The sequence below is a fragment of the Aquarana catesbeiana genome, linkage group LG13 (genome assembly GCF_042186555.1).
Source record: "Aquarana catesbeiana isolate 2022-GZ linkage group LG13, ASM4218655v1, whole genome shotgun sequence".
NCBI lineage: Eukaryota > Metazoa > Chordata > Amphibia > Anura > Ranidae > Aquarana > Aquarana catesbeiana.
This window is the reverse complement of record NC_133336.1, coordinates 5,986,743-6,007,381: the sequence shown is the minus strand read 5'-3', so window position 1 is coordinate 6,007,381 and position 20,639 is coordinate 5,986,743. Positions and strand designations below refer to the sequence as shown.

Below are 20,639 nucleotides of genomic sequence, written 5' to 3'. Positions count from 1 at the left end.
ACGGAAGCTCTCCTTTCTCACACACGGTCTCTGTGTGAGGAGGGAGAGCCGGAGATGAGAGATGATCTCATATGTTTACATAAGAGATTACCTCTCATTGGACACTCCGATCGAGTGCTAAAGGGCGGCTGTGGTTGGCCATTTAGCACGATCTGTGATTGGCTGTGTCCAAGGGACACGACCAACACAGAACTTTCCCGATGCGTGCCCGCGGCGGCGCGCAGAGGGGAAGTAAACAGGAGGATGTCCAGGGATGCCCTGTAGCCGTCTTTAAGCTATAGCGCAGGCGCAAAGTGGTTAATGGGCGGGGCTCTCTATTGGGCGGGGCCCATGGGCTTGAGCCCAGTCAAGCCCAATGGTAAGTCTGGCCCTGCCTGTAGCCAATTAAAATGTGTAACTAGAATTATCAGTGAAACTGACACCTGTAATATCAGATTAAATGAGATGGAAGACAAGCTGCGAGAGCGAGGTTATCCAGCAGATGTAGTTCATTCTGAACGTGTCAATATTAATAATGATACTTTACCTATTAATAGCTCAGGTCGCAGAACGCCGTTCACCTCTCAATTCCATGCGTTCTCACACAAGATCAATAACATTATTAGGAAACATTGGTCCATGTTACAAAATGCTGACCCCTCGATTCCTGAGTTCAATAATCCCCCATTGCCATCATACCGACGAGGTAGAACGATTCGTGATAAATGAGTGAAATCTGATCAATATGTAATGATAAGCCCCCCGGGGAACCTTTCTAGGTCCAAAGAATACAGGTTCATTCCCATGTCTGAGCTGCATCCAATGCTCAAGCATGACAAAAGGAAAAAAAAAGTTTTTCTCACCCTCTTAAAGAGGACTTCCACCCAGGGGGGCCGTCAAAAAAAAAAAAATTAAAAGTCAGCAGCTACAAATACTGCAGCTGCTGACTTTTAATTGGACACTTACCTGTCCCTGGGTCCAGCGATGCGGGGGATCGAAGCCCCGCTCGTCTCCCCCCTCCGCTCGTCAGCACCGGCATTTCAACTGTGGGCGCCGGGCTGTGGCTTCACAGCCTGGCACCCACTGCGCATGCGCGAGCGGCGCCGTGCGCCGTGATTGGCCGCTCAATCACCTGGGACCTGTAATGGGTCCCAGATGATTGACAGGAGGGAGGGAGCAGAGCGGAGCCCTTCCTGTGCCGAGGAGGAAGTGATGTCACCAGCCCAGGCTAAGGGACAGGCAGACTACGAGGGACCACCTAGCAACAGGCATTTAGAGGTAAGTGAAAAAAAAAAAAATATCCAAATGTTTTTTTGTTTTTTTTTTTAGAATTTTTACAGGTAGTTTTGTTTTTTGGGTGGAACCCCACTTTAAGGGCTACGACATTCCGATCGGAGATCACTATACTTGCCAATCGTCCTATGTGGTGTACATTATCAAATCTCCCTGTGGTCTCCTTTATGTGGGGGGGAGACCACACAAAAGGTTAAGGACCGCATAGCCCGCCATAAATACTCAATTAGGGACAAACTTGTCAAGCCTCCTTTAGCTAGACACTTTGTAGAACAGGGACACACAGGGGGAGATTTACTAAAACTGGAGCGTCCAGAATCTGGTGCAGCTGTGCATGGCAGCCAATCAGCTTCTGACTTCAGCTTCTTCAATTAGGCTTTGCCAAGAAAACCTGGAAGCTGATTGGTTTCTATGCGGAGCTGCACCAGGTTTTGCACTCTGCAGCTTTAGTAAATAAACCCCACAGTGTCACAATTAAGATTTATGGTGATAGATGGCATTACTATCAATAGACGTCGGGGGGGGGGGGGAGCGATAGGGAAATGGCTCTAAGGAAGAGAGAAGTTAGCTGGATTCATCAGCTGGACACTCTCCAGCCGAAGGGGTTAAACTCTGATTTTGATTCATATTTATTTCTTTGAATATTGTTAAGTTGGTTAATGAATTGGTTATGGAGAGCTAAACTCTGTTTTTTCATTTATATTTATTTCTTTGAATATTTGCAGGTCAGTTAATGAATTGTCCCTGGAGAGATTATTATATTTATTTATACATTTTAGATTGTTTGCTCTTCGGTGTGATGCTGGTTGTGTGTGTGCGATCCTATACAGATCCTATAGAGGTCCTATACAGATCCTATACAGATCCTATAGAGGTCCTATACAGATCCTATACAGATCCTATACAGATCCTATAGAGGTCCTATACAGATCCTATACAGATCCTATAGAGGTCCTATACAGATCCTATACAGATCCTATAGAGGTCCTATACAGATCCTATACAGATCCTATACAGATCCTATAGAGGTCCTATACAGATCCTATACAGACCCTATACAGATCCTATAGAGGTCCTATACAGATCCGATACAGATCCTATAGAGGTCCTATACAGATCCTATACAGATCCTATACAGATCCTATAAAGCCCCTTTACAGATCCTATACAGATCCTATAAAGATCCTATACAGATCCTATAGAGGTTCTATACAGATCCTATACAGATCCTATACAGATCCTACACAGATCCTATAGAGGTCCTATACAGATCCTATACAGATCCTATAGAGGTCCTATACAGATCCTATACAGATCCTATAGAGGTCCTATACAGATCCTATACAGATCCTATAGAGGTCCTATAGGGGTCCTATACAGATCCTATACAGATGTTGTGTGTGGGGGTTGCACAGACATACCGGCACACACTGATGATGGTACAGTGATGGCTGTTAGACCCCTTTCACACTGGGGCGGTTTGCAGGCGGTGTTGCGCTAAAAATACCGCCTGCAAACCGCCCCTAAACAGCCTCCGCTGTTGGTTCAGTGTGAAAGCCCGAGGGCTTTCACACTGAAGCGGTGCGCTGACAGGACGGTGAAAAAAGTCCTGCAAACTGCTTCTTTGGAGCGGGGAAGGAGCGGTGTATTCGCCGCTCCTTCCCCGTTCCTGCCCATTGAAATCAATGGGACAGCACGGCTATACCGCGGCAATACCGCGGCTATAGCCGCGCTGTACAAAGGAATTGAACCCTTTTTCGGCCGCCAGCGGGGGGTAAAACCGCACCGCTAGCGGCCGAATACAGCTGCAAGAACGACAGTACAGCAGCGCTAAAAATAGCGCTGTTGTACCGCCGACGCCCCCACCGCCCCATTGTGAAAGGGGCCTTATAGTACTATCATTGCTTTATTATTTACATTTTATTTACTTATCTTTATTCAATTTATTTTTAGAATCTCTGATTATTACATCCTACAAGGTGTAAATTCTTTCTTTCCATTCCGTTTGATTCCAAAACCACAGAAAATTTATATTTAAATTTGATGACATTTTCAGATAGTTTTATTTTTATGGTCTGATTGATTCCAGATAAATTGTTTGTTCACTTTAATTGGTTAAATCATTAATTGATTGTTAGTGGACTATATATATTACCATATGTATGATCATTTGGTAGTCATGATTTTCTGAGGAAGGGCGCGGTCTATAATAGCCCGAAAACGTTTATATCATGTATGCCTAATATCATGATGTCTTATTGATGTCTTTTTGATGATATATATATATATATATATATATATATATATATATACCCTGTTTCCCCGAAAATAAGACCTAGCGTGATTGTCGGTGATGGCTTATATTGCAGCCATCACCGACAATCACACTAGGTCTTATTTTCGGGGAAACAGGGTATATATATTAACCCCTTCAATACAGGGCACTTATACACCTTCCTGCCCAGACCAATTTTCAGCTTTCAGTGCTGTCGCAGTTTGAATGACAATTACGCGGTCATGCTACACTGTACCCAAACTAAATTTTTATCATTTTGTTCCCACAAATAGAGATTTCTTTTGATGGTATTTGATCACCTCTGCGTTTTTTTTTTTTGCTAAACAAATAAAAAAAGAATGAAAATTTTGAAAAAAATAAAAGTTTTGCTTTTGCTTCTGTTAAAAAAATTTGTAAATAAGTAAGTTTTCTCTTTCACTGATGGGCACTGATAAGGCGGCACTGACAGGCACTGATACGGCGGCACCGATGAGGTGGCACCAATGAGCGGGCACTGACGATGGGCACTGGTAGGCTGCACTGATGGGTGGCACTGATATGCACCACTGATGGGCATTGATAGGTGGCACTGATGGGCACTCATGGGTGGCACTGGGTGGCACTGGTTGGCACTGATGGGCACTGATAGGTGACACTAATTGGGCACTGAAAGGCGGCACTGCTGGGCACTGATAGGGTGGCACTGATAGGCGGCACTGCTGGGCACTGATACGTGGCACTGATGGGCATCCCTGGTGGTCCTGGCAGTGGTAGGCATTGGAGTGGGCACTGATTGGTAGCTGCCTGGGCACATATTGGTATTTCCCTGTGGTCCAGTGTGGTGGCCATCCTGGTGGTCCTGGGCGGCTTCCCTGGTGGTCCTGGGCGGGATCCAAGGGGGGGGTTGTGCTGATAAACAATCAGCACAGACCCCCCCTGTCAGGAGAGCAGCCGATCGGCTCTCCTCTACTCGCGTCTGTCAGACGCGAGTGAGGAAAAGCCGATCACCGGCTCTTCCAATTGACATCGTGATCAGCCGTGATTGATCACGGCTGATCACATGGTAAAGAGTCTCCGTCAGAGACTCTTTACCTAGATCGGAGTTGCGGGGTGTCAGACTGACACACCGCAACAACGATCGCCACGATGCGCGCTCCCCGGGGGCGTGCAGCGGCTCATTATCCTGATCACATCATATGACGTCCGGTCAGGATAATGAAACCACTTTGCCGCCATCATTCTGCTATATGGCGGGCGACAAGTGGTTAATACACTGCCTGCACTGATTGAATATAGAGTAATATCAAATACACTGCCACTAACTGAATAATCTGCCTAATGTAACTCAAGCTATCTCTCCGTCCACACCAACAACACTACACAGGGCCGCCGTGCAGGCAGCCTTATATAGTGTGGGGCGTGGATTTAGTCCCCCTGAGCCATGATTGGCCAAAGGCACCCTGCCTTTGGCCAATTATGGCTCTTTTAGCAGAGGGCACTGGGATTGGCCAAAGCATGCAGGTCAGGTGAATGCTTTGGCCAAACATCATACTGTATAGCCATGCACTGCGATCTCGCAGTGCATTATGGGGTGTTCTGCGGCACTCAAATTTGCCGCGAACGCCCCATAATGTTCACTGTTCTGCAAACGGGCGAACACCCGATGTTCAGGCCGAACTCGAACATCAAGCTCATCATCCCTATATACCAGGCGGTCATTATTAGTGGGGGGGATTCATAGGTGGTCATCAATGGTGGGGAGAGAAGTCAGGTATTCTTCATTCAAGTAAGGGGATGGTGAACACTCATCAGTTCATGGAGGACCCCAGGTGCTCATCAGTCTACTCATCCTAAGAAAACTCTTATTTGTAGGGAAGAATTTGCTGTGAACCTGTCGTGAGACAAAGATGGAGGGGGGGGGAGGGGGTCATCTCTATCTCATGACAGGTTCTATATACAGCAAACTGACACCCTCACAGTTAAACACAAAGAGACAATCATACCACTTTGTTTTACAATGTTTGACACTGTCCAGAGTTTCGGTCATGTTTGTTGGGTCGGGGCGTTATGACCTCACAGTGTATCTGATTAGGAAACTTTTTTTATGGGCGATATAAGAGTCAGAATTCCAGAGATTTGTGCCTTGCAGAGGACAAGTGAGTGAGAGCACTTCTAACGGTACGTTATACTTTATTTTATTCTTTTTTTATTTTGATAGATAGATAGATAGATAGATAGATAGATAGATAGATAGATAGATAGATAGATAGATAGATAGATAGATAGATAGATAGATAGATAGATAGATAGACAGATAGATAGTCAAAAGTATTGGGACGCCTGCCTTTACACACACATGAACTGTAATGACATCCCAGTCTTAGTCCATAGGGTTCAGTATTGAGTTGGCCCACCCTTTGCACCTATAACAGCTTCAACTCTTCTGGGAAGACCGTCCACAAGGTTTAGGAGTGTGTCTATGGGAATGTTTGACCATTCTTCCAGAAGAGCATTTGTGAGGTCAGGCACTGATGTTGGACGAAAAGGCCTGGCTCGCAGTCTCCGCTCTAATTCATTCCAAAGGTGTTCTGTCGGGTTGAGTTCAGGACTCTGTGCAGGCCAGTCAATTTCCTCTACCCAAATCTCACTCATCCATGTCTTTATGGACCTTGCTTTGTGCATTTGTTGCGCAGTCATGTTGGACCAGGAAGGGGTCATCCCCAAACTGTTCCCACAAAGTTGGGAGCATGAAATTGTCCAAAATGTCTTGGTATGCTGACGCCTTAAGAGTTCCCTTCACTGGAACTAAAGGGGCCAACCCCTGAAAAACAACCCCGCACCATAATCCCCTCCCCCCCCCACACCATAATCCCCCCTCCACCAAATGATTTGGACCAGTGCACAAAGAAAAGTACATAAAGACATGAATGAGAGAGCTTGGGGTGGAGGAACTTGACTGGCCTGTACAGAGTCGTGACCTCAACCCGATAGAACACCTTTGGGATGATTTAGAGAGAAGACTGCAAGCTAGGCCTTCTCGTCCAACATCAGTGCCTGACCTCACAAATGTGCTTCTGGAAGAATGGTCAAACATTCCCATAGACACACTCCTAAACCTTGTGGACGGCCTTCCCAGAAGAGTTGAAGCTGTTATAGCTGCAAAGGGTGGGCCAACTCAATATTCACCCCATACTCATTCACGTGGGAGGGCGGGGATCTGGGGGCCCCCTTACTAAAGGTGAGCTTCCAGATTCTGATAAACCCCCCCGCCCATAGACCCCCAGAACCACCGGCTAGGGTTGTGTGGATGAGTACAGTACATGACCGAAGGGTCTAGTACTGGAGGGTGACCCCACACCGTTTCTTTTTCTATAATTTTTTTTAATAGCTGGGTGCCGACAATTGTAACTGCGAGTCAATTTTAAATGTGATGTAACTCGTTTCTTTTTTACTTTAGAAATGTAATTTTGCTGCAGCATGTTCTATACATGCTATAGATGCGCTACTTTACAGGCTGACTAAGGGGACCCCCAGGAACTACATTTAAAGAATTATTTGATTTTATTGTTGCACTGTAAGCATCACTGCTTCTGAAAAATTATTGTTTTCAAAAAAAATTTGCATTGATACATGTCCTCCAGGGCAGTACCCAGACCCCCATACCCTTTTTAAGGCCAATTACTTGCATATAAGCCTTCAAAATGGGCACTTTTCATTTTTCCTGTTCGGTTCCCAAAGACTTCCATTGGGTTTGTCATTCTGCTCAGAACTTTTCCCCGTTCGGGAGTTCTGGGTGGGGGGTGTTCGCCCCGCCCATCTCTACTTTTGGGGCGTTCCCTCTTCTTCGAGGTACAAGCAGTATTCAACTTACCAAAATAAGTTAAACCTAAATTAAAATTGACATGTCCAATTCAGTCCTATCTCCAATCTCTCGTGCCGTATTTATATTGATTAGTGGGATTCTCCAATGGTGTGTAAAGTTTTGCCGAACAATCCATTATGTTTTTTTTACAGAACTTAAATACTTACCTTTATCTCTTTCACTGGCAACAAATTAGTTACTAAAACCTCCATCTATTTACGATGAATTTGCTGTAAAACGTAGACTACAGCCCATAAGCCATCAGACATTCCCCCCTTAAAACCAACAGAGGTACCCCCTTAGGTCAGTAGACACAGACCCCCCTTAAGACAGGCCCCTTGGAATACTTGCGCCACAATTGAGAAGAACCTACGCTGTGGACAACTGTTCTCCGATTAGCTTTACTCCATCTTTGGTTGATCAGCTCTGTGAGTTTTCTCGTGTCCAATAGTAAAATGGAATGTATAGTGTTTTTGTATATATTTTGTTTCTTTGTTTATCTAATATGTTTATCACAAAAAAAACTAAAATAATTAAAAAAGTGATTTCATTTTTTTGTCAGGCAGTTACGAAATATTGTATATGAACAATTTGTTTTTACCATTTCTTGGAAGCAGAAATTAGCACAATGTGGGGGGGGGGGGTTGCCATTTCTTTGTACAGTTGGTTGAATTGGGTGCAGGGAAGCACTGGGTGCCTTCGCTACCACAGTGCTAATGCTGTGGGCATCACGTGCGTTCCTGTGCCATTAAGGAGGGGTGGGCTTCTTCCAGTCACACCTGCCCTTAACCTATTCATTGATAGATGTGCTCCTACTATGGAGGCTCTGAAAATCATAGAGTTAGAACAGTGGTATATAAAGAGGTCCCTTTGTCCCGGGCACTTCGGCTTACTCATATATTTGCAAATGTGGGCAAACCCCTCTGTTTTTAACCAATTCCAGACAGCCTGCCCAAAATGTACTGCGGACGTTTGGCCCGCACAGGCAAAGAGACATAACTGTACCGAGAAAACAAAATCTCCTGCGCTCAAAGGTGATGTGATGGTGGTGGATGTTGATCGGGATCTGTATGATCAGTGGCAGCCCATCCATTAGGGGTGCCGGAGTGCCGCCCCCCCTCTATCCACGGCCGCTATTTTGACAGGACACCACCACCCCCAATCCATGTGTCCGGCCCCTTTTAGGACGCCGGGCTCCTGAATTACAGCGGCGGGGGTGTTTTCTTGTAGCACTTGATTAGAGCCATCTAATAGGCTTCAAAATAGGGTGGGCTTGTGGCGCAGAGTATTGCACCAGGAGCCCACCCAGGTGTTACAACAGTGATTGAATATTCATTATTAAAACACTGATCCTCAATCTGGCCAATCAGAAGCAGGTCTAAGACCCATTTTCCGATTGGCTGAAAAGAGAAGAGTCCCAATTGGCCGCTGAGGAGGGAGGAAACGGAAGCCGCCACGATGCCCGTGGAGAGCAAGGGAAGGGAAAGCCGTCGCCGAGCAAGGGAAGCCGCCGGTGAGGCCCGGGAGAAGCACTGCCCACCATAGATTGGGAAAGTGCCCCAGACCCACCCATCCGTGGTGGTGGAGTACTGTTTGCTGCCCCCCCCCCCAAAAAATTACCACCGGCTGCCACTGTCTATAATTCCAGGTAACTGCACAGGCCCAGAGCCCTGAAGAAGAGGGGATCTCCCCTCAAAATGCGTCAGCCATCTGCCACGGTCTCAGATAATGCACCCCGATCCCACCCAGATGTGTTGCGAAAGCAAAGAAACATTCGCTGTTGAAACACTGATCCTCAATCCAGCCAATCAGAAGCGGGTGTGAGACCCATTTTCCGATTGGCCAAAAAGGGAAGACTACTGATTGGCTGCCGAGGAGGAGGAGAGAAAAAAAGGAAGCCGCCCTAGCTGCGATGACCCATGGAGAGCAGGAGAAGGAGAGGCCTCTGCCGATGAGCAGGTGAAGCCGGCGGCGATGGGGTAAGTGCCAGGGGGGGGTGGTATACTGTTTGCCGCCCCCCCCCCCAAAAAAAAAAAAATTCCACCGGCCGCCACTGGCAGCCACATATCTTGAATATGAAATGTTGGGGTTACAAACCCTTTAAGGCTTTTCCCATTAGAAAAGTAACACTTTCATGGACATTTATCAAGCATTCTTGAAGCTTTTTTAACACTTTATAAACACAAAGAAAACACATCATAAAAACATCATAAATGCTATAGTTAATGAACATTGCTTCATTCTTCATAATTGACACATATGTAGTCAAGCCTTAAAACCCTTATTTTATTTCACACAGGTGTAAAAGAAAGATGAAGATACTTCTACTCCTCCAGTTGTTCATTTCTCTGGTCCTTGCGGCCCATACCTCCAAACAGGACCGAGCCCACAACACCAACCATCTATCTAAATCAGAAGAGTCAGACGTATCTGAATGCCAAATGAACTTTGCCGTGAGGATTTTTCAACAACATTTTAAGGGGTTCGGACCCATCCCACCATCCAATCTAGTTCTTTCACCGATCAGCATTTACACAACTCTCTCCATGCTGGCTCTCGGTGCCAGAGGAACAACCCGCGATGAAATCTTCCTCACCTTAGGCCTGGATGAAACCACGAAAGACAAGGTGCTGAATCAGGGCAATAGAAAGATTCTTCAAGCGTTAAGTCAGAAAACCAAAGACGTGAAATTCAAGCTCGGTAATGAGATCTTCACAGACCAGTCGGTAAGTATTTCAGAAGAATACCAAGAGGATGTGGCTCACTACTACAATGCCTCCTTTCATTCCATCAGCTTCAGTGACCCTCAGAATGCTGCGAAAATCATCAATAAGATTGTGAGTGACAGAACAGACCATAAGATAAAGAATGTGGTCCAAAACTTGGATTCCAAAACATTGATGGTTCTTCTAGATTATGCAGTCTTTCGTGGTAAGTCCACTTTACTGTTGACTACAGAAAGTAGATTTTGGAGCAACAGTTGTTAGAGAACTACAGACCCAACATTCATCAGGCTTTCTTTTTTAAGTCTGTCTTGGAAGGGTTGTATTTCCCGTGAGGCACTTGCAGTCTAGTTCCTTGTTCTTCAGAGTAAGGGGGCAGCGCCAAGCCTAAAAATTTACTGTGATTTTTTTTATTATTCTTTATTTTATTTGCATCAGCTGCCCACCTCTGAAGATTTGTGGCTAAAGTCAACAAGGGAATTAACTTTCTCAAAAGTCTATCCTGGAAGGGCTGTATTTACTGTGAGATACTTGTAGGCCAGTCCCTAGGTTTTCAGGGTAAGGGGGCAGCACTAGGCCTAAAACTTACAAATTACATTGTATATTTCGTTTGCATCATCATCCAAACACAGCCTGCCATACAGGAAAAGTATTTCAATAAAGTAAGACGGTGCCAACCTACAAATGTGTACACCAAATAAAGGCAATTAACCGTTTAAATGCAAGCAACACTCAATACAATGCCTTGAAAAAGTATTCATACCCCTTGAGATTTCCCACATTTTCTCATGTTACAACCAAAAACTTAAATGTATTTTATTGGGATTTTATGTGATAGACCAGGGGTCTTCAAACTACGGCCCTCCAGTTGTTCATGAACTACAATTCCCATCATGCCTAGTCATGTCTGTGAATGTCAGAGTTTTACGATGTCTCTTGGGATGTGTAGTTCCGCAACAGCTGGAGGGCCGTAGTTTGAAGATCCCTGTGATAGACCAACACAAAGAGGCACATAATTTTGAAGTGGAGGGAAAATGATAAATGGTTTTCAATTTTTTTTTAGAAATAAATATGTGAAAAGTGTGGGGGGTGGCATTTGTATGGCGCCCCCCTGAGTCAATATTTTGTAGAACCCCCTTTCTCTGCAATTACAGCTGCAAGTCTTTTTGGGGATATCTCTACCAGCTTTGCACATCTAGAGAGGGACATTTCTGCCCATTCTTCTTTGCAAAATATCTCAAGCTCTGTCAGATTGGATGAAGAGCGTCTGTGAACAGCAATTTTCAAGTCTTGCCACAGATTCTCAATGTGATTTAGGTCTGGACTGTGACTGGGCCATTCTAACACATGAATATGCTTTGATCCAAACCAGTGAAGGCAAACCTTGGCACCCCAGATGTTTTGGAACTACATTTCCCATGATGCTGAACTACACTGCAGAGTGCCTGAGCATCATGGGAAATGTAGTTCCAAAACATCTGGGGTGCCATGGTTTCGCCATCACTAATCTAAACTATTCCATTGTAGCTCTGGCTGTATGTTTAGGGTGGTTGTCCTGCTGGAAGGTGAACCTCCGCCCCAGCCTCGAGTCTTTTGCACACTCTAACAGGTTTTCTTCTAAGATTGCTCTGTATTTGGCTCCATCCATCTTCCCATCAACTCTGTCCAGCTTCCCTGTCCCTGCTGGGTTACTCGAAAGGTTGCTAGGGGTTCCTTGAGCAATGAGCAATTTCTGCCTCTCCGATAACTTTCCATTGACACCATAAATCTTTTTAGCATTCTATAAGAAGGTAATTCTTCCCAGTGACCACAAGCGTAAGGAGCATTCTCCCCACTGACCATCACACGAATGTATCATTAGTTTTTAGCAGGAGTTCCCTGAGACCAGAAAGTTATTTCAAGGGTTCCTCTGTGTTCAAAAGGTTGCGAAAGGCTGCCTTAGCCTCTCAACCCACAATGTCTCAGGTTGCTCTCATAGAGGTGGAATGATCTCTCTAATTATTTACTAGAACCGACCTCACCACTAACAGTACATACCAAACATAAATCCCATAGTGAAGTACAGGCTCTCCTGACTTAACGACCAGGTTCCTTTCCAACAACTAGTGCCCTGTACACACGACCGGTTTTGCTGTCCGAATAAGCTCTGAAGGTTTTTCCAATGGAATTCCTCTCAAGCTGTCTTGCATACAGACGGTCACACCAAATTCCGACCGTCCAGAACGCGGTGACGTACAACAACGCGTACGACGGGACTAGAAAACGGAAGTTCAATAGCCAATGCGCCAATAGCTTCCGTCTCGTACTTGCTTCAGTGCATGCGTCGTTTTTGGTCCGTCGGAACAGCATACAGACAAGCAGTTTTCCCGATAGGAATTGGTTCCGTCAGAAATATTTAGAACATGTTCCATTTCTAGGTCCGTCAGAATTTTTGACGGAAAATACGATGAAAAGCTCCCCATCAGACTTTTTCTGTCGAACATTCCGCTCGTGTGTACGTGGCATTGGTCATTAAACGAATTGGTCCTTAAACTAGGAGCCACAAGTAATCAATATTTTTAAGCATTCTTAACTACTATACTGTACTGTATTGTGAAAAAAAAAAAAAAAGGGTCTAAACACAATGCAATAACGTTTGTTTTAATTTGCATAAGTACAGAACACAAACGTAAATTCTGTACTGTACAGTACAATGGTGTACAGCTCGTCTTTGGGTGGGTCTGATCGGTCGTTAAACAGGTAAGTCGTTAAAACGAGGAGTATCTGTACTGTAGATATCAATTTATTATAAAACAAAGTAAAATTACTCGCAAACAGGAGACAATACGAGCATTTAAAATCACACCGCCAAGGCTCCACCCGACGTACGTTTCGTTCTAATGGACGTCTTCCTGGGGCATCTTGTTTCTGTTACCTTTATTGTGCCACAATGTAAAAAGCGTCAAAGTTAAAATAAACTACAAAAAGTTAGTATCTTATGAAGGTGGAGCTAATTAAGCATAACCTCTTATTTAAAATAACTGAAAGAAAACTGAGGCAGACAGATTTTGCAATCGTGTCTTACATACTTTCTAAAAGTGGCTTTGCATGCGCCAAACTCAAGACAGGTATATGAATTTGGCGCATTCTTCACCACTTTTAGAATGCATGAGAGGGGGGGTCAGGAAGAAATTTTTTTCCCCAGCTGGAGCAAAGTGGATCATGCTTTATTGGGGTTGTTTGCCTTTTTCTTGATCAACTGTGGGTATAGGATTGTATATAGGATTGTAATTTTTTTTTACCCTTTTATTGGTTGAACTAGATGGACTTGTATCTTTTTTCAACCTGACTAACTACGTAACTATGAGAAACGCTTTTGCAAAATCTGTCTGCGACAGTCCTTATGGATTCTAGGGATAGAATGCCCAAACCATGATAGTTTACCTTTAAAGCAATCTTTTTAATTTCCTCCAGGTAAATGGTATACAGAATTTGACAAAAAACTTACAGAGAAAGGAACCTTCAATGTGAACCAGGAGAAAAAAGTCGTAGTGACGATGTTGAAAAGGCCAGGATTGTATAAGGCGTACAGAGATCACAAGACTGGAACCTTTATAGTGAAAGTGCCATATGCTGGTGACCTATCCCTTCTCCTCTTCATACCGCAACTGGGTGGCCTCCGCCACTTTCGAAACTCACTGAACGCCCCCATGATAAAGAAATACTTACGTTTAATGCAATCCAGGTGAGAGCTGCTTAAACCAGAATTTCAGTTTAAACACTGTGAGACGTATTAGCCACGTGATCATTCAAACAGCCATGTGCAACTTAATGCTTACTGGATGAATGCAGAATTTATTGGATGCCAACAGAATGGTAAAAGGCTATACCTTAAGCACAGAGCAGTGTGTACAGTGCCTTGAAAAAAGTATTCATACCCCTTGAAAGTTTCCACATTTTCTCATGTTACAACCAAAATCGTAAATGTATTTTATTGGGATTTTATGTGATAGACCAAAACAAAGTGGCTCATAATTGTGAAGTGGAAGGAAAATGATAAATGATACAAATAAGTATGTGAAAAGCGTGGGGGGGCATTTGTATGGCGCCCCCCGGAGTCAATACTTTGTAGAACCCCCTTTCTCTACAATTACAGCTGCAAGTCTTTTTGGGGATGTCTCTACCAGCTTTGCACATCTAGAGAGGGACATTTTTGCCCATTCTTCTTTGTAAAATATCTCAGGCTCTGTCAGATTGGATGGAGAGCGTCTGTGAACAGCAATTTTCCAGTCTTGCCACAGATTCTCAATGGGATTTAGGTCTGGACTGTGACTGGGCCATTCTAACACATGAATATGCTTTGATCTAAACCATTCCATTGTAGCTCTGGCTGGATGTTTCGGGTCGTTGTCCTGCTGGAAGTTGAACCTCCACCCCAGTCTCTTTTGCAGACTCTAACAGGTTTTCTTCTGAGATTGTCCTGTATTTATCTCCATCCATTTTCCCATCAACTCTGACCAGCTTCCCTGTCCCTGCTGAAGAAAAGCATCCCCACCACATGATGCTGCCACCACCATGTTTCATGGTGGGGATGGTGTGTTCAGGGTGATGTGCAGTGTTAGTTTTCCCCACACATAGCGTTTTGCTTTTAGGCCAAAAAGTTGAGTTTTGGTCTCATCTGACCAGAGCACCTTCTTCCACATGTTTGCTGTGTCCTCCACATGGCTTCTCACAAACTACAAACAGGACTTCTTATGACTTTCTTTCAGCAATGTCTTTCTTCTTGTCACTCTTCCATAAAGGGCAGATTTGTGGAGAACACGACTAATGCCGCGTACACACGGTCGGACTTTTCGGCTACAAAAGTCCGACAGCCTGTCCGACAGACTTTCGACGGACTTTTGTCAGACTTTTGGCGGACTTACGGCAGCTTTAGTCCATCGGCGTCCGTCTGACTTTTGTAGACGAAAAGTCCGACCGTGTGTACGCGGCATAATAGTTGTCCTGTGGACAGATTCTCCCACCTGAGCTGTGGATCTCTGCAGCTCCTCCAGAGTTACCATGGACCTCTTGGCTCGTCTCCGATGAATGTTCTACTTGCCCGGCCGGTCAGTTTAGGTGGACGGCCATGTCTTGGTAGGTTTGCAGTTGTGCCATACTCTTTCCATTCTCCGATGATGGATTGAACAGAGCTCCGTGAGATGTTCAAAGCTTGGGAGATTTTTTTATAACCTAACCCTGCTTTATACTTCTTCACAACTTTATCCCTGACCTGTCTGGTGTGTTCCTTGGCCTTCATGATGCTGTTTGTTCACTAAGGTTCTCTAAAAAAAACTCTGAGTGCTTCACAGAACAGCTGTATTTATACTGGGATTCAATTACACACAGGTGGACTCTATTTACTAATTAGGTGACTTCTAAAGGCAATTGGCTGCACTAGATTTTAGTTAGGGGTATCAGAGTAAAGGGGGCTGAATACAAATTCTCCCCCCCCCCCCCACACTTTTCACATATGTATTTGTAAAGAAATGTGAAAACCATTTATCATTTTCCTTCCACATCACAATTATGTGCCACTTTGTGTTTATCACATAAAATCCCAATAAAATACATTTATGTTTTTGGTAGTAACATGACAAAATGTGGAAATTTTCAAGGGGTATGAATACTTTCAAGGCACTGTAGTGGTGCCCCCCATGTGGGCCTCTAACTGATGATAATGAAAGATGAGAAAAGCACAGTCACAAAGGGAACACTGATGACCAGAGTTATTCCCCTGATTGTGCAGAGGCTGCCAGCACACACACATGAGCACACTGACCACGTGACCAGTCTAAGGGATGTCTTTGGTGGCGCTGGGCAGCGTGGCTCTCTCTCTGCTGGTGCTGGGCAGTGTGGCTCTCACTCTGGTGGCACTGGGCAGCGTAACTCACTCTCTGGTGGTGCTGGGCAGCATGGCTCTCTCTGATGGTGCTGGGCAGTGTGACTCTCTCTCTGGTGGTGCTGGGCAGTGTGGCTCTCTCTCTGGTGGCGCTGGGCAGCATGGCTCTCACTCTGGTGGTGCTGGGCAGCGTAACTCTCTCTCTGGTGGTGCTGGGCAGCATGACTCTCTTTCTGGTGGCGCTGGGCAGCGTGACTCTCTCTCTGGTGGTGCTGGGCAGTGTGACTCTCTCTCTGGTGGCACTGGGCAGCATGGCTCTCACTCTGGTGGTGCTGGGCAGCATAACTCTCTCTCTGGTGGTGCTGGGCAGCATGGCTTTCTTTCTGGTGGCGCTGGGCAGCGTGACTCTCTCTCTGGTGGTGCTGGGCAGTGTGGCTCTCTCTCTGGTGGTGTTGGGCAGCATGGCTCTCTCTCTGGTGGCGCTGGGCAGCATGACTCTCTCTCTGGTGGTGCTGGGCAGTGTGGCTCTCTCTGGTGGCGCTGGGCAGCATGGCTCTCACTCTGGTGGCGCTGGGCAGTGTAACTCTCTCTCTGGTGGTGCTGGCCAGTGTGGCCCTCTTTCTGGTGGCGCTGGGCAGCGTGACTCTGTCTCTGGTGGCGCTGGGCAGCATGACTCTCTCTGGTGGCGCTGGGCAGCGTGACACTCTCTCTGGTGGCTCTGGGCAACATGACGAGGAGGAGGAAAAGGTGAAGCAAGGGTCAGCTATGGCCTTAGGCAGCTGCCTAGTTCGCCTAGCGGGAGCACCGGCCTGGATAGAGGTTGTTGTAGCTTGCAAAGACTTTTTTTGCCTGATTGAGAAAACCTGAGATAGTTGGTATTGCTAATACAGACACTGATGTGTATTTTCCTCCACAGTACTCTGATCCTCTACATACCCAAAATATCCTTCAACCAACCAATCGATCTCCAGCATGACCTGTCGGTTATGGGCATGAGAAAAATGTTTAGTGAGACGGACGCTAACTTCTCCGGGATGTCCATGAACAAAAAGATGAGCGTTTCAAATGTAAGTATTTTTCTTTTGTCTAAAGACAAATCACTAGTATTTCCCATGTTCCCCCTGCAGCTTTTCCTTTCCAATTATGGCCTTGCTGTGCCTTGTTCTGCACTGTGTTTGTGTAGGCGGCCATCTTGGTGTAGGCAGGGCTTCCTCATGACAGAGAAGCCCCTCCTGATGACTTGTTTTCTGATGACTGATGGGGTAATGATAAAAAAGCAAAAAAAAACGTGATGGAGGAAGCACTGATCCACAGAATGAATGAAGAAGAAGCAGAGAGATTCTTGCACCGCAGGTTCTCAGGTACAGCTTCTCCTCCAGCAAGGAGAACAGTGAGCAGCACCCTGTTACACATAGGGATATTATTGGCCTAGAAAATACAAACGTAGAGATTTAGAGTTTCACTTTAAAGCAGCGTTCCAGGAAAAAATTTAACTCCTTTGAAGACATAAGCACATAAGCACCCCCCCTTTTTTTTCATACCTTTTTTCGGATATCTGCTTCTGGACTTTCGGCCCATGGTGCCGTGGCGAGGTACGTCACTTCCGCATTTTTTTGTGCCCTCCTCATTCCCCTCCCCCGTCGCCTTCTGGAACCTGTGTCTGGAGGGGCCGCGGGAATCACGCCATTCGGGGCCGCGTGAATCACGCCATTCGCAGTAGGAAACAGACTGGGAAGCCGCAAGGGGAAGTTCCCCTTAAGTCTTCCTCCTCTCCTCCCCTGCCACATTTGGCATGTGTTTTTATTTTATTTTTTTTTGGTGGGGGAGGGGGGCCAGTACCTAGTTTTGACAGGTACCCGATCCCACTCCCACTGCAGTTGGGGATTTCGAAGAGCATGGTGGCAACTCCTACAGCTGCTCAAAGTCCCTGGTTGGTCGCCTGGCATCTTTTTGAACCCCTGAATCATCATTGATTGTAGTTCTATGAGATATCTTATCGTTACCCGGGAAGGCTCTAATTCCAACAGTATCCCCTGAGGAAGCCCAGTTTTGAGGCGAAACATGTTGGTAATTATGCTTTTAATGCCCTTTACCTATAAGGACTATATCATATGAGTCTACTGTATTGTATTGTATTGTTTTTATGAGGATTAAATTGATGCTGGAAAAATAAATCTTAACTTCTTTTAATAGAATTTTTCTGGATTCATTCTTAAACGCACCTAAAAAAATCCCACAAATTTGCAACTATACCTATCATCAAGGAATGTGGTGCTATAACTATGGTGTCTTGTCCATAATACGTTTTGTTCTGCACATGCTCAGTTTTCAGCGACTTTCTATGCTGAGCATTTCCTCCCTATCACATCTGAGCAGCCCATGTGACTATAGAGTCAGACATGTGGGCGTATAGACAGTGGTAAATGACAGCCGACTCCCTCCATGCCCATTAACAAGCTAAACACAATGGGGGGGATATTACATGTTGATTGATGGAGTCTTCACCTCCCACTCATTCTAAGACACAGGCTGGAGGGGGCGTGACACAGTCTGTGACTGGCAGAAATCTGCCCACACCATGTTATTGCCAAAAATAGTAAAGGTTTGTTTTTAAAAATATATATTTGTATGACCATAGAAATGGTTGTTTTTTTTCAACGTGTGACCAGCGGCAGAGGACTAGAAGTTCCTCCTGCTTATATTTCCCTGCAGACAGGCTGGGAGAGAGCCGGGTCATGTGACTAGACATGCGCGGTTCATTTCGTTCCAAATTCAAATTCGGACAGGTTTTCATTTTCCGGATGTATCCAAATTTCCGTATTTAGAATAGTACCGAATTTAAAATAAACCAAAAAAATCGTTTTCGAACTGTTTTCAAATAATTTTTGAATTCGAAAACTTTTTGAATTCGATTCGTTTTCCAATTTCCAAAGAGAATAAAATAGAATAGAAAAAAAAGGAATGGAATAGAGGAAAAAACAAATCTATTCTATTTTATTCTCTTTGGAAATTGGAAAACAATTTGAATTCGAAAACTATTCGAAATTGATTCTAAAACCTTTCGAATCGATCCGGGTTCGAAAATGAATAAACTAAACGAATTCCTGAAAACAAATTAAACTAAACAAATTTATGTAAATAATGAATGGAAACAAAACAATTTTTTTCGTTCTGCACATGTCTACATGTGACAGCTGTATATCAATTAGGAAAAAAGGTACTTAGATTTATTTTTAAATTAAAATAATTACAGAGCCGTCATCCACATACAGAAAGAAAAGGGAGAATGTAAATTACACAGCCTGGGTTTAGTATCACTTTAAGTTCTTGTTTTCCAATGATTATTATTACCACTCTGCTGCATACAAATCTAGGACTTACCTTATTCTTCAAATATATATTTTTTTATATTTTGCAGTCTTTTAACTTTTTCATTAGGTTCATTCTTTTATTTTGTTTTTGTGTTGACAGATTTACCACCAGTCTTATTTCAGCATTGACGAGGAAAGAACAGAGGCGCGGGGTGCCACTGCCGTCCAATTAAACGTGGACCTACCAAGCCCCATAGTCATGGCTGACCGTCCATTCATTTTCATGATCTACCACAAAGTTGCCAAAACCATTCTCTGGATCGGCCAGATCATAGACCCGTCTCAGTAAAATCCCTGAGGGGAGAGAAGGGAAGAGAAGGGATGGGATGTGAAAAAAGCAGATATAAACTGCTATACAAAAATGTAACCCGGCTAATAATAAAGCGAATGTGTCTGACAATTTCTGTTTAGTGTTTTTCTCTTTATAACATTTGTGTTAACGAATGAGAGAGACACAAGCCAGTGACAGGTGAGCTTCAAGGATGACCCGATAGCAGTGGCGGCCCATCCATTGGGGCGCATGGGCGCCGCCCTCCCCTTTCCATGCGTCCGGCCCCCTGATCTACATGCAGGGCACCGAACGCATGGATTCCAATGTGGGGGGGTTTAGCCTGCCTCGTTACAGCCCTAGCCTGCCCCTATACTACCCTAGTCCACCCCGATAAAGCCGTAGCCCATCGCTATACTGCCCTAGCCTGTCACTACACAGCCTTAGTCCGCCCCTATACAGTACAGCTCTAGCCTGCCCCTATACAGCCCTAGTCCACCCTTATACAGCCCTAGCCCATCCCTTTACAGCCCTAGTCTGCCCCTATACAGTACAGCCCTAGCTTGCCCCTCTAGTCCGTTGCTATACAGCCCTAGTCCGCCCCTATACAGCCCTAGCCTGCCCCTATACAGCCCTAGCCTTCCCCTATACAGCCCTAGCCTTCCCCTATACAGTCCTAGTCTGCCCCTATACAGCCCTAGCCTCCCCCTATACAGCCCTAGCCTTCCCCTATACAGCCCTAGCCTTCCCCTATACAGCCCTAGCTTGCCCTTATACAGCCCTAGCCTGCCCCTATATAGCCCTAGCCTGCCCCTATACAGCCATAGTCCGCCCCTATACAGCCCGCCCCTATACAGCCCTAGTCCATCCCTATACAGCCCTAGTCTGCCCCTTATACAGCCCTAGCCTGCCCCTATACAGCCCTAGTCCACCCTTATACAGCCCTAGTCCATCCCTATACAGCCCTAGTCTGCCCCTATACAGTGCAGCCCTAGCTTGCCCCTCTAG

General features: G+C 45.2%; 1 protein-coding gene across 1 annotated transcript; it reads left to right on the top strand.

The window, feature by feature from the left end:
- The first annotated feature begins 1,106 nt into the window (after positions 1-1,106).
- LOC141117458 (serine protease inhibitor A6-like) lies at positions 1,107-19,763 on the top strand. Its single transcript, XM_073610337.1, has 5 exons — positions 1,107-1,257; positions 9,709-10,340; positions 13,586-13,856; positions 16,909-17,059; positions 19,464-19,763. The coding sequence occupies exons 2-5, from the start codon at positions 9,722-9,724 to the stop codon at positions 19,650-19,652; spliced, it is 1,230 nt and encodes a 409-aa protein (XP_073466438.1). The 5' UTR covers positions 1,107-1,257; positions 9,709-9,721; the 3' UTR covers positions 19,653-19,763.
- Positions 19,764-20,639: the final 876 nt, after the last annotated feature.

Bases quoted from the DNA above. Each gene is read 5' to 3' on its own strand.
- LOC141117458 (XM_073610337.1), top strand. From the start codon at position 9,722: ATGAAGATACTTCTACTCCTCCAGTTGTTCATTTCTCTGGTCCTTGCG. The intron at 10,341-13,585 runs GTAAGTCCACTT...AATTTCCTCCAG, and splicing joins AGATTATGCAGTCTTTCGTG to GTAAATGGTATACAGAATTT. The intron at 17,060-19,463 runs GTAAGTATTTTT...TTGTGTTGACAG, and splicing joins AAAAGATGAGCGTTTCAAAT to ATTTACCACCAGTCTTATTT.